The sequence below is a fragment of the Theropithecus gelada genome, chromosome 3, assembly GCF_003255815.1.
Source record: "Theropithecus gelada isolate Dixy chromosome 3, Tgel_1.0, whole genome shotgun sequence".
NCBI lineage: Eukaryota > Metazoa > Chordata > Mammalia > Primates > Cercopithecidae > Theropithecus > Theropithecus gelada.
Window position 1 is genome coordinate 111,663,906 of NC_037670.1, and position 13,914 is coordinate 111,677,819.

A 13,914-nucleotide genomic window follows, 5' to 3' on the forward strand; every position below is an offset into this window, starting at 1 on the left:
TTGGGAGGGAGGGAGGAAAAAATAGCCAGGAAAGTTTTTAGGATTCTTTGACCCTTCCCTTCATTTCCGCTTCCTCTCTCCTTATTCAGCAGTTCTTCCTTGTGCATGAAGACCTAGGCTACCCTGAACCGTACTCTGAAATGACAGGAAGCCAGCAGCTTCTGCAGAGCAGAGTAGGTTAAACCTGCTAACTAATATAGTCAGCAATGTCCAGCATGAGTTTCTTGCCAGAAAAAGAACGTTGAGCCGTTTAAAGTTATATAGACTAAGAGAGGGGAAGGGAAGGATGATTCTTTAGATGGGCTTTCATAGCAGCATATTGCCCACTTTTCCCTTCATATACTCGGATGTAGCCGCACAGTCCTACTCCTACAGAATCCGACCCCAACCTACGTCTAATACTCGCCAATTTTTCTGTTCTCCCTTTGGTGTTTAAATAAATTGAACACACTCTTCCTAGCCATCACTTAAATATCTCATTTAAGAATCTCTTTACAGCAGTTCCCACTCTCCAAAATTACATGTTCACTTACTTTTAAACTTATTTGTGTGTTTCTCTCTCCCTGTTGGAACGTAAACACCTAGAATGTAGTCACTTATCTTTGTTCCTCCAAGCATCTAAAACAGCATCTAGCAGTCACTCAGTTTTGTTGAATGATGGGAATAAGAAGTGGATTTTACCAATTTATAATTTAATTATTTGGAGGAAAAGACTAAATTAAGAAGTTATAGAAATATATTATACACTGTCCAGATCATTAACTAAATTAAAACTCAGCTGAAATATACATTTCACCTTCAGAACATAAATTTTTAAAAGTACCTAAATATATGACTTAATACAATCACACAGCAGGCCATGTAAAATCACTAGCATAAGCAAAATAATCCAGAAGTCAACCAAGGTCAAGGTAGAAGGTACAAATATAAGTTTTAAAGAAAGCACTGACGTTTTTAAAAATTCAAGGGGGCTTGGTGTGGTGGCTCACACCTGTAATCCCAGCACTTTGAGAGGCTGAGGTGGGTGGATCATTTGAGGTCAGGAGTTCAAGACCAGCATGGTCAACACGGTAAAACCCTGTCTCTACTAAAAATACAAAAATTAGCCAGGTGTTGCAGTGGGTGCCTGTAATCCCAGCTACCTGGGAGGCTGAGGCAGGAGAATCACTTGAACCCGGGAGGCGGAGGTTGCAGTGAGCTGAGATCCTACTACTGTACTACAGCCTAGGCAACAGAGTGAGACTCTTTCTCAAACAAAAAAATAATTTTAAAAAAATTCAGGTAAAACTCATAACATAAAATTAACCATTTTAAGGTGTACAATTCAGCAACATCTAGAACACTTTCAGTGTTGTACAATCACCTTTATCTAGTTTCAAAACATTTCCATCATTCCAAAAGAACGTCCTATAAACATTAAGCAGTCACTCCTTATAGCAGTCACTCCATAAAGCTCTGAAATGCCCAGTTCTTAGCATTTTAGTTTTCTCTCTCCTTATTCAGCTGTTCTTGCCTGAGCATCACAGGACGCCAGCAGCTCCTGCAGAACAGAGTAGGTTAAACCTGCTAACCAGGTAGCCAGCTAAGGCAATGTCCAGCATATGAGTTCTGTTTCTACGGCTTTTATCTGTTTGGATCTTTCATATAAATGGAATCATCCAAATGTGACCTTTTGTGTCTGGCTTCTTACACTTAGCATACTGTTTTTGAGGTTGATCTATATTATATACAGCATGTATTAGTAGTTCATTCCTTTTTATGGCTGAGCTATATTCTATTGCGTGTATATCTCACATTTTATTTACCCATTCATTAGGTGATAAACATTTGAGTTGTTTTCACCTTTTGGCTATTATAAATAGTACTGCTGTAAACATCCAGGTAATATAAGCATTTATTTGAGTATGAAAGTATTACTCTTTACATTGTGAAAATAGTAGACAAAACAAATCCAATATGCGTTGAAAAAATCTACCAAACTAGAAAAATACAGGGACATGTGATCATAGTATTAGCAAGTCACAAATTCAGAAGACAAAAAGGAAAAAAATTTATACCTCTGAATACCATGTAAGTAAAAAACTTAGGATATGGAAAAATACACAAAGTTCTCTTAGAAAGCATTAAGAAAACATACTTCATAGAAAATGCACAACTTAACAGTCAATTTACACAATAATCAGAGAAATAAACAAGGTACCATTTATTTGTCCAAATTGGGTAAATAATAATAACAATGATAATATTCAATGCTAGCAAGAATGTGGAGAAAAAGATTCTCTAATATACTAATGAAATAAAAGTAAATCAATGTAATCTTTCTGGACAGTTTAAGAGCATCTGACAAAGTTTAAAATCTTATGACCCATCAAACCAATTTCTAAAGACACATAGGAACTACACTTTTAAAATGTGTATACAATGCAATAATGATGACTATGAAGTAATAATCATGATTACAGTAGCAGACAATTAGCTAATGTTAAAAATGAGTCAGGCACTGGTCGAAGCATATACATATATTAACTCATTAAGGATCACTATAACCCTATGAGGTAGGGACTGTTAATTTCATTTTAAGAAGAGACTGAGACAGAGAGTTTAAGTAATCTGCTCAAGGTCACATAGTAAGTTAGTCATTGGGCAAAGATATGAACTCAGACAGTCTGGCTCTAGAATCCGTATTTTTAACTACACTAATGGCACAATTGGATAAAGAAGATATATATCAGGCAAATATTCACTGTAGCCTTGTTTTTAAAGGTAAAAATACATAAATTACTTAGATGTTTGGCAATAGGTAAATGTTTAAAATATGTACATTATATGTTCTGACTTAGGAGAGATGTTCATGATATATTGTTAAGTTGAAAAAATATAGAATACAATGTATGACATGATCTTACTTTTGCATTAAAAATTCAATATACATATATGTTTGCTTAACTCTGGTAGTACACATAAGAAACTGTTACCACTTGGGATACAGTCAGGATGAAGAAATTATTTTACATTTTTAGCAATAAATACTCATTATAAATGTCAGGAAATGCATGAAAATAGACAAAATAATAATTGTAAAGGAGATTACCTATAATCAAAATGATCGTTTTGGTATACTTCAATATTCTTCTTGTACATAGTCATTTTTTCCCATAGAATTAGTATCAAACTATTCTGTAACTTTTTTCTTAACATAATAATAGTTATATTAAGTCCATTTAGATCTTAAATCTACTGATAATGCCTACTGTTATTCCCTGATTCAATTATAAATTAAAATAAGACGGTATTTTGGGGAAAAAACTAAATGTCTTACAATTTAATTACATTAATATTATTTCTGGAAATTACTATAATAATTTAGTCTTCTGACTAAATTACTATACTAATTATTACAGTAAAAATTTCTGTTTGACTCAAGATAATGGATTGTCAAAAAGAAGGCAATATGGTAAGTGGAAGTTGTTTGGACCTGAAGTCAGAAGAATCAAGTTCAGCTCACTTTGATTCCGGCAAGTTACTCAGTTATTTTCCAGTTTTTCTTCCTCATTAAAAAAAGGTGGGGAGGAGAGGACAACTGTCATTCAAGGTTCCCATGTGGATTAAATAACCATGTGAAGGGTCAGCAAAATGCTTAGGGCACAGGCCCTCTCTCTTTCTATATGTACTTAATATGAATAAGCTTGTCTATAAAATAACCTAACTACAGAAACAAAAGATTTTTTAAAAAGTAAATTTTAATCCCAACAAACTCAGTTCTTTTGGCCATATGGAGAGTATAAAGCTCTGAAATTGTTGGGAATCCATAGAGAAAATAAACAACACGATCATATGATTATTTTTCTAAACATGTACAAACCAATAGTTACATAATACCTTTTAGAATCAAGTTAGCACTAAACACTGAGGAATCAGAATCCTTTTGGGAGGAAAAAATTTACTGGGTTATAATTTCTTTAAGAAATATCTATGGATGCCTATTTTGTGCAAGCAGTGTTTCAAACACTGAAAATAGTCTGCTGAATAGGCACATATGGCTCTACCCTTCACGGGGTTGACAGTCTAATAGGAGAGAAAGGCAATAAACAAGTAAACAAATACATAAAATAATCATAGCATGTGATAGGTCCTATGAAAAATAAACGGGTATAAAGTTTCAGATAAGACAGCAAGAATAGGTTTTGAGATCTATTACACAATGGTGACTACAGTCAATAACAATGTATTGTATATTTCAAAATAAGAGTACATTTCAAATGTCTCATCTGAAAAAATGATAGGTGAGTTAGGGATAGATATGTTAATTAGCTTGATTTAATCATTCCACATTGTATATACGTACCAAAACACAACACTGTACTCCCAAATGTATACAATTATTATTTTTCAATCAAAAATATTACTAATAAAAAAGAATTAAAAAGTTAAAAAGGGCATATAGTAAAGAATATTGGGAAGAGAGGAGACCTATTTTAGAAAGAATGGCAAAAAATAGCTGGGAGATTTCAGACGCAGGAAAGAGCAACTGCAAATGCCTTGGTGTAGTCTAGGCATTACAATGAGAGCAAGGTGTTCTGGGGAAAAATTAGGTCTGAGGTAATGCTGGAAAGGTATAGTGGTCAGATCACATAAGGGCTTACATCCGAGCAAACAGTTTGGATTTTATTCTAAGTACAATGAAAAATCATTAAATGATTTAAATGATATGTATAACATTTAAAATGTCATTCTGAATCCTGTGTACGATATGGATTCTAAAGATACAAGAATAGAAAGAAGAAGACCAGTAAGGAAACTATTACAGCAGCTCAGATAAGAAGTGAAGGTGGTGAGCGCCTAGAGAGGTAGGAGTACAGGTTGGGAAGAACAAATTAATTTACGTTGCATTTTTGGAGGTAAAATTGACAGGATTGCCCAACTGTTTGGATGTGATGATTAAGAAAATGTGAGGAATCAAGAATGCTTCCCCCATTTACGCTTGAGCAACTCAGTGGACAGAGGTAATATTTATTGAGACCGGGAAGACATAAAGGAAAATCAGAAGAGAATGTTGTCCTCAAAGCCTAGAGAAAAGTGTTTCATTAAGAAAGGATTGGTCAATTGCGTCAAGTGCCACTGAGGAATTCAAGTAAGATGAAGGCAGAAAAGTAAAACTACTACATTTGGCAACATGTCACTCCATGATGGGGGGCAGTTCCATCAGAGTAGAAGGGAAGAAAGTCATACTGCAGTGGGCTAAAGAGTGAATGGAAGGTGAGGAAGCGGTTCTCTCCTAAGAAGATAAGAGATATGGGGCTACAACTCAAGGGGAAGAGAGACAGGGCTAGGGAAGGGTTGAGTCAATGGCTGCTTTTATGTTCTTTGTTTGGTTTTTAAGATGGGATCTACCAAAGCAAGTCTGTTGATACGATCAATCCAAAGGAGAAGGTGAGACTGATGAACAGGAGGACTGGAGTCTGGTAGTACGAGGAGTGAATAGGATTCATACCTCACACCAGCACCTTATTTATAAGTAAACACACTCATATATGACAGACAAAAGACCCATAGCTCCAGGTTTCCTAGATGTTATTATTTATTTTTAAAGTTCGAGACAGGGTCTCACTTTGTCACGAGGCTGGAGTACCCTGGCATGATCATAGCTCATGGCAGCCTTGAACTCTTGGGCTCAAGCAATCCCCTTGCCTCAGCCTCCTGAGTAGTTAGGACAATGAGTGTTGGCCACCATTCCTGGCAAATTTTTAAGATTTTTTGTAGAGATAAAGTGTTGCTATAGCCCAGGCTAGTCTCAGAACTCCAGTGCCTTGACCTCCCAAAGCACTAGAACTACAGGCATGAGCCACCGTGGTTGGCCTAGATGTATTTTTATACTTTACGGCTATGAAGATGACAGGATATTTAGAATACTGTAAAGAAGAACACACAAACTGAGTTTTAAAGAAGAAAAAAAATACAAAACAACATACAATCTAAAATTACATGTAATTTTTTTACTGAGAAAAAAAAAATAAACTGACCTCTCGTTTGTCTAATGCAGCATATTCAGCTTCTATTTCTTCAGCCTCAGGATCCCGTGAGAATACCATTTGAGATTCCAGATTGAGGGCCAAATCTTTGTGGTGTTGCTTTTCAGCACAATCACAAGGAGTATCTTTATTTTCATTCTCAGCAAACAAGTCTCCTCCATGTTTTACTAAAAGCTAAAAAAGTTTTTTTCAAAAACTTGCAACCACAGGTTTAAGTAAGTTATTTCACGCTATTTTTAAAACATTAAAAATATAATAAAATTAACACAACAAAAATGCAACAGTATGTACAGTATGCATTTGAAATGACAAAAAAAAAGGTATTTAGATACCAGTGGCTTCTGATTTTAAGATCAGTAATTCTTGTTTTTCAGTAATGAGTTCCTCTCGTTAAAAAAAAATTTTTAAAAATCCAAACCCAATTTTTTAAACTTCAGAAATTCTTAAGCATTTTGCTTAGTCCAAAAATAAAATTTGAAAAAGTTTATAGTTATTCAGTACTTTAAATTTGTTAATTTCTAATTTCTATAAATCTTTCTTAAACAAGGACACTGCTGATACTGTTAATTTAACTACTAACGTCTGGATGTCCTGGCATGGCAGACAAAAGTTTCATTCATTATCCAGTGAAACACTGAAATGAAATTAGGACGAGCAAGTCACTGAGGTAAAGCTGTTTTCAATATTCTTCAAAGGGACTAGCTACTGATAGCCACATTGGGAAGCTAAGTCTATCCATCTCTCTTTGACCCAAAGAAATCCCACCTTTAAAAACACATGGAATAGTGATTTGACTTGTTTAGTAATGAGGTTTCTGCTAGCTTTGCAGAAATTAAGTATGTTGTTATTAAGGGCTATAGGTACAAGTTTCCCATTATGTCTGCAAAGACATTAAGAAGGGCATGAATGCCAGGAGAGCCATATCTAAGACAACTCTAATGGACAGCCTGACAGTCACAGGATTATTTTTGTTTTTGTTTTTGAGACAGAGTTTCGATCTGTCACCCAGACTGGAGTGCAACGCCATGATCGCGGTTCACTGCAACCTGGGTTCAAGTGATTCTCCTGCCTCAGCCTCCCGAGTAGCAGGGATTACAGGTGCCCGCCACCACGCCCAGCTAATTTTTGTATTTTTAGTAGAGATTGGGTTTCACCATGTTGCTTAGGCTAGTCTTGAACTCTTGACCTCAGGTGATCCACCCACCTTGGCCTCTCAAAATACTAGGATTACAGGCGTGGGCCACTGTGCCTGGCCATAGGATTCTTTTATAGGATTCAGTCATACTCATAATAATATAGTAGGTCACTATTTATTGTTTTCTAAACACTTTAAAGCACACACTCTCATTTAATATTAACAACCCCATATAACAGGGGTATTATTGTATCTCAGAATAGTTAAGTAGCTTGACTAACTAAAGTTACCCAGCCAGTAAGCAGTAGAACTGGGATCTGGACATGAGTTTGATCAAGTTTTTAACCATGACTGGAAACTATACTGACTCGTAAGTAGGTAGGCTAATCATATAAATCGAAGTTAAATGCATTCTGGGTCCATCTTGAAGTTCTGCCCAGACTCTTACTTATGATCTAAATATTAACACTTTTTAGAGATTTTCATTTTGCATGAGTTAATCAAAATGGTAGTTTCTTTTTATTTTCTTCCAAATAATTTTATCTTCTTTCCCTCCTCAACAAATACACAACCTTCCTATAAAGTTCTTCGGAACTGGAATCCTCACGGTTCTCCTACAGTCCTAAGAATCCTCACAAAACAAGGGGCTTATATCAATGCCAGATCTGGAAGCCATGGGCTAACTTGACAAGCCCCCTGGATTTGACCTTAGCTTCTTGCTCTAGCCAGAGGTATGCCTTAGAGCTAAGGTGGTTTCTAAGTTGTAAAAATAAGCAAACCACCCGAGACTATGAAATATAGACCTGCGGCCACAAAGCTTAAAATATTTACGATCTGGTCCTTTACAGAAAAATGTTTGCTAAGAATGGCTCTAAATTGTCATTCTGGCAGCTACCTTCTAGATTCCAAGAGCAAGGTCTTATCAGCTGCTACTTACCACCTAGACCCTTTTTAGTGCAAGTGTGGTCTGGGGACCAGTAGTATCTCCTGGTAATTTGTTAGAAATGAAGAATCTCAGCCTCATCCCCCAAACCCCTCCAAGCCCAGGCCTCTGAATCAAAATGTCATTCTGATCTCCAAGAGATTCTTTTTGCACATAAATGTTTGAGAAGCAATGAGCCTAAAGTACAACCAAAGTTGCCGTGGAAACTGATAAATTTATATTACCTAATTTATTCAATACTGGGAACTTGTAGTAAATCCAGAGACTTATCATATCCATAGCAGGATCTATTACTGTTTTTACCCTCTCTGTTTCACAGGTTACCAACACCTAAATACACAATATACTATCTGTTCCTGACTGCTACAGAACTAAAGACCTGACTTTATTCTTGAGTTCTCTATTTAGAGTCATAGAAAATTATTTCTAAAATGCATGCTGGCATAACTTTCAAAATCAGGATTTGGTTTACTTTGCAACAGATATCACTATCATTGCACAAAAAAATAATAAATTTTAGAAAACAAGACAAATCATCTTTAACTTAATGCCCTAGTCTTCCTTAACAAAAGCAAAGACAACAAAATTAAAGAAGTTGTACCCTAACAGAATCTTGGTAAGGGGAACCTTATTAAAAGGATATGCCAGAATGTGGACTTCACTCATTGGGGGGTTAAAAAATGTGTTTGAAGAGGGGATGTGTAAGAAGTCATTGTTGAAGGTAACTGCTGACCATTCTTAGAACTTGAGTGAGAATGACTGGTAAACTATCTTTGCAAGGTATTCCCTAATGAGTTTGACTGCAGTTGGGGTGAGGGAACCATAAAGACCTGTATCTCATTGCTGCAATTTGGCACCTGTAGAGAAACTCATAATCAATTATGAAATGGGAGGATCCACGTTTGTAGCATTAGACTTGGCTATGAAAATCCACCTGTAGGTTACCTTGGCATGGAAGACAGCTGACAGCAATAATGCCCGACATTGAGGAGAATGTGTTAAAAAGTACTTCAGCTTGCTGACTTTTAGGGCATAAAGTCAGGAACACCAGTAAGTAAAAAGATGCATTAAGGGGAGATAGCTGCCAAAGTGTTGTGGAATAAACTTAGGTGTCTTAATTTGACAAAATAGAAAGTTATGTCTGGTTCTGAAGAATACTTTTTAAATGCTTCAACCAAAGCATCCAACTAAGTATCTGCTTTCCCAGTCTCAAATTAGCTAAGGAGGACTTAATAGGAGGACTGAATGTTCTACTTAAATATGGTTGTAAGCCTATCTTGGTGCACATAAAATGTTCTACCTTAAAAGAAACCAAATTATCATGATCGCAATGTATCTGTTCTTCTATTCTGCCTTTCTTTCCATTCACAGTTCCAGAGGAAGAGGGGGAGGGGACTTTAAGAGAGGTAACCCCTACTATTCAAGACAAATCCTACCCCATTCCTTTGATCACCCTCTAAATGGGTGGTGACTCTGGATTGACTTACTCAGGATCATAACTTAATCCTGCTATCCTTCTAGTTACTTTCCTAAAAATTTTCTATCTTTCTTGGCCTTCACATTTCTCAAATTAGTTATTGATACCAACTGTCTCTCAATTTCCTCAGCAAATGACTCAATTATACGCAGGAATCTGACTTCTGCCTGGACTATGTTACTGAAACAATATTCCACAAAGTCATTAATACCTCTTAACTCTCAAATCCATCAGCGTTTCTCAGTCCCCCAATTCCTTTACTTTTCTGCAGCACATCACAAGATTGACCAGCTCCTCTCCTTGAAATTCTTCTCTTGCATCTTTGACATTGTATCATCTTGGTTCTTTTATTTCTCTATTTTTTTGTGTTTCCCTCATAGGCACTACTTCTTGTTCTCATCTCTTTGAACACAGGCATTCTTCAAATTGATGCTGCGACTTTAAATCTGTTATTTTATCTATAACCTAAAGTCTTTCCCTTGCTTCTCTCCTCTATACATTATCCTGCTTTTAATTGTTAACTTTATGTAGGTAAACTCAATTCTAAATTCTAAATGAGTGTCTATATTCTTTATTCCCTAACACTTTCGTCATAATTGTCAACAGCCTGCCTATCATTTCATGTAGATAAGCTAGGATGTCAATATCCAGCCTTCTAAATGAAAACTCAATATATTCTCCCTTCCTTTCAACCAATTCCTACATTTCACCTCACTTTCCAATGTCTGTTCATTGTTAGCAGGCTTTGAAGTCGCTCGGGCTCAAAACCATGTCCATGTTATTTAAAAATAAAGTTAATTAATTTTACTCTAATTATAGATGTGACAGCAGGTATAGAGAATGTACACAAATAAAAAAGAGAATTATATCATCTAAAGAGAGCTCACTATTGTCAATATTAAACATTATAGAGCCTCCATCCTTTTTTTTTTTAACCTTTCTTTCCCTTGCTTTCTTATTATCAACTGACTGAGTCACCAAAGGCTAACAGTTCTTCACAATGTCCCTGGCATCTGCCTCATTCTTTCCATCTCCAGTACCACCACACAAACCCAGATGCTTTGTCAGTTCACACCAGAATTAGCGCATTAATCTTCTAACTCCTATCACTCCTTCTAATACATTGGTTCTCAACTTACCAATGTCTGAGGTCCCCTCTCACAAATTTAAATTTTATTAGTCTGAGATTTCTGTGTAGTCACGCTTTGAACTACTGTTCCAGCACAAATGTTTTCAAACTGTGTAAGAATTATCTGGGTAGCCCGATAGTCACATTAGGTGGATCTGGAGAAGGGACTGTAAGATGTATGTATACTTTTTACAGGTGATTCCAATATAGGCAGCCCACAAATTATGCTCCAAGCCAGGGTTCTCAAGCTTTAAATAAGAATCCCTTTGGGATTTTGTTAAACTAGATTCAAATTTGGTTGGTCTTGGATGGAGCTGAGATTTTGCATTTCCAACAAGTTCCCAGGTGATTGATGCCAATGCCAGTCTGAGGACGATTCTTTTGAGTAGCAAGGCTTTAAGAAATACTGCTTTGGAAGTACGCCATTCAAATCTATTGTACATTACAACCATCAGGCTAATCTCATCATATATGCTTTCATAATATCACTCTCCGATTAAAAATTCTTTTTTTCTTTTTTTTGGAGACAGGATCTCGTTCTGTCACCCAGGCTGGAGTACAGTAGCATGAGCATGGCTCAATCTGTATATGTCTGAGACCTAGAACAGTGCTTCTCAAACTCTGCCATGCAAATAATCACCAGGAGAACTGGCTAAACATTTCTGCAATCTATTCCCAGAGATACAAGTTCAGAATGTGAAGGTCTGGTTGGGTCAATAATTTGTTAATTATAACAAGTTGTCAGAACTGATGCTGCAGGTCTGAGAGCCACATTTTGAATAGCCTCCTCCAAATACTTAAACTGAAATATTACCCACTCCAGTCTTACTACTACCCATGAAATCTTCCAGGATATGTAAAACTAAAATTATCTCTCCTTCCCTTCAATACCTGTAACAGTCACTGCCTAGTTAATATAGGCCTTAGCATCGTAACATTTGAGGGACAATAATGAGATCACAACTATCTTGATTAAAAATTAGAAAACAGAGGCCCAGACAGGCAAAGTTACTCAGCTGCTGAACTGGGAATATAATTCCTGTATTCTTTATACAGTTTTAAAACTCTAGGTGCTAAAAACACAATATAATTAGGTAATATTCTTCAGTTTGACCTGTGAATGGTTTTTATGACTTTTCAATGAAATGTGAAATGCTCTGATAGCTGCCAAAGTGTCAAACAGGCCCTGTAGCTGCAAAGGAAAATGTGTGACTTACCACCTTTGGTTTTACAGTGACCTCTATTTGATCTGACATGAAACAGCTACACTTAAAACTCTGAATAAGCAAGTAGGGCACAGGTGAGTAGGAAATATCTAAGATAACACTCATTTTTAAAAAATTCTTTTCACAAAGAGTAAAGCACCATCAACAACAACCCCTGTCGCATTCACCATTTACTGAATCACTACTACAGGTTAAGCACTAATGGAAACATAATGAGGCCTAAGGACTAGGGTTGCTCTATGGAAGTCTACCAAAGGAAGAAATATCACTGGATGTTTTACTAAGCCATGCTAATAGAACTAACCCACCACCCCCTCAAGTCCATTCCTGTTCCCAAGTAGAAAACAAAAACTCTCAGCAACTAAAAACAGTATATTATTTATTAAATTTTTGTCAGACTTATGTTTTAATGGAGCTTTATTTTTGTGTACTGAGTATCCATTAAGTGGTACTTTTTAAGTCCTTCGTATAACTGAAGCTTATAGGACCTGTTACATATTGATAATGTCATTTTATGTATTTAAAATAAGCTTCAAGTATGGAGTCATCTTAGGCCAAATCAAGCCTGCTGCCTGTTTCTGTATAGCCCACAAACTAAAAACAGTTTTTACATTTTCAAATGGTTGAAAAGAACAAATAGAATTATTTCATGACATATGAAAATTATAAGCAATTCAAATGGTGATGTCCATAAATAAAGATTTATTAGAACACTGCCATTCTCTTTTGTTTCTGTATTGTCTGTGGCTGCTTTCAGGGTACAATGTCAGAGTTGCCTAAAATATTTATTTTCTGGGCTTTCACAGAAAAAAGTTTGCTGACCTGTAAATAATTTTTAGAATATTAAATAAAATTAGAATTTTAGGTGCTTTATTTATAGTCTGTCCTTAATAAATGTTTATCATATAAGCATTTCCAATTTCCAAACAATTGTAGACTATTCCTCTGTGTTATTTTTATCTCACAAATAATTTAGAATAATTAATTTGTGAAACTCCAGGATTTTCTGTGTAAGGGAGTTCTGAAAAATATGCCAAAGTGAGGATTCAACACAAAGCACTTGATGTTAGAAAGTGGCCACAGAAGTAAACAGAGGAACTGGTCCAAAGAGACAGAGGTCTACTCTGCCATGGGTAGTATGAGTTTGATGTAATTAAAAAAAAAGAGGGAGACCCAAGGTAAGTGCAGGTATCAATACTGGATAAGGAGATAATGGCAGCATCACTAATAGAATCTAGAGTCAAGAATCAAGCACTAGTGAAGTCTCTACTGGGTAGAAAAGAAGATAGTACACTTTTTAAAATGCTGAATTTGACAGATTGTTGGATATCCATATGAGGAAGTCAACCAGGCAACAATACAGCATGAAGAAGTTCAGAGAAGTCAGGTCTAAGCATCAGTGACACAGATAACCAATGCAACTCTCTACATACCGTGTGATACCTTCACACCTGGAGGTTCCCTGAAGAACTCTATAATTAAGGGGTTTTAATTTTATGTTCTCTCTGTGTATGTGTGTGGGGGCACTTATTACAGAACATAATTATTACAGGGAGATGGGGAAGTTTTAAAATAAATATTTTATTTCTATGGTACAAAATAATGAGCTATAAGAAACTGTTTAAATTATTAAATGCCAACGATGACTTCATCATCTCTATCCTTAAATAAATATACCAGGGAGAAAAACATTTTCAACAACTAAAGAAGATATACTTCCACAGATGTAGTTAAGAAACAGGTTGGCCCTAACAATGGGAAAAAAGATAATCTCTTTGATCTTAAAGGCTAGACACTAAAAATGGGATATATTTTATTGCAATAACAGGCTAATAGAGAATTTGTGTTAAAAGGAATCTTCCAAATAAATCTAAGATCATCTATTCCAACCACCCAAGAGGAAACTATTACAGTAGCTGAGTGACACATGCAAGGTTCCACAGACTGTTACTCTGAGGACCAAGACTACAAATCA

The 13,914-nt window shown here is 35.8% G+C and overlaps 1 protein-coding gene across 1 annotated transcript in view; it reads right to left on the reverse strand.

Annotated features, from left to right (window-relative positions):
• Nucleotides 1-13,914, reverse strand: part of ANKIB1 (ankyrin repeat and IBR domain containing 1) — a 155,703-nt gene that overhangs the window by 66,853 nt on the left and 74,936 nt on the right. Inside the window, exon 4 of the mRNA XM_025378251.1 lies at nucleotides 6,021-6,203. Within this exon, the coding sequence (XP_025234036.1) occupies nucleotides 6,021-6,203 (183 nt within the window). The remainder of the gene's footprint in view (nucleotides 1-6,020; nucleotides 6,204-13,914) is intronic.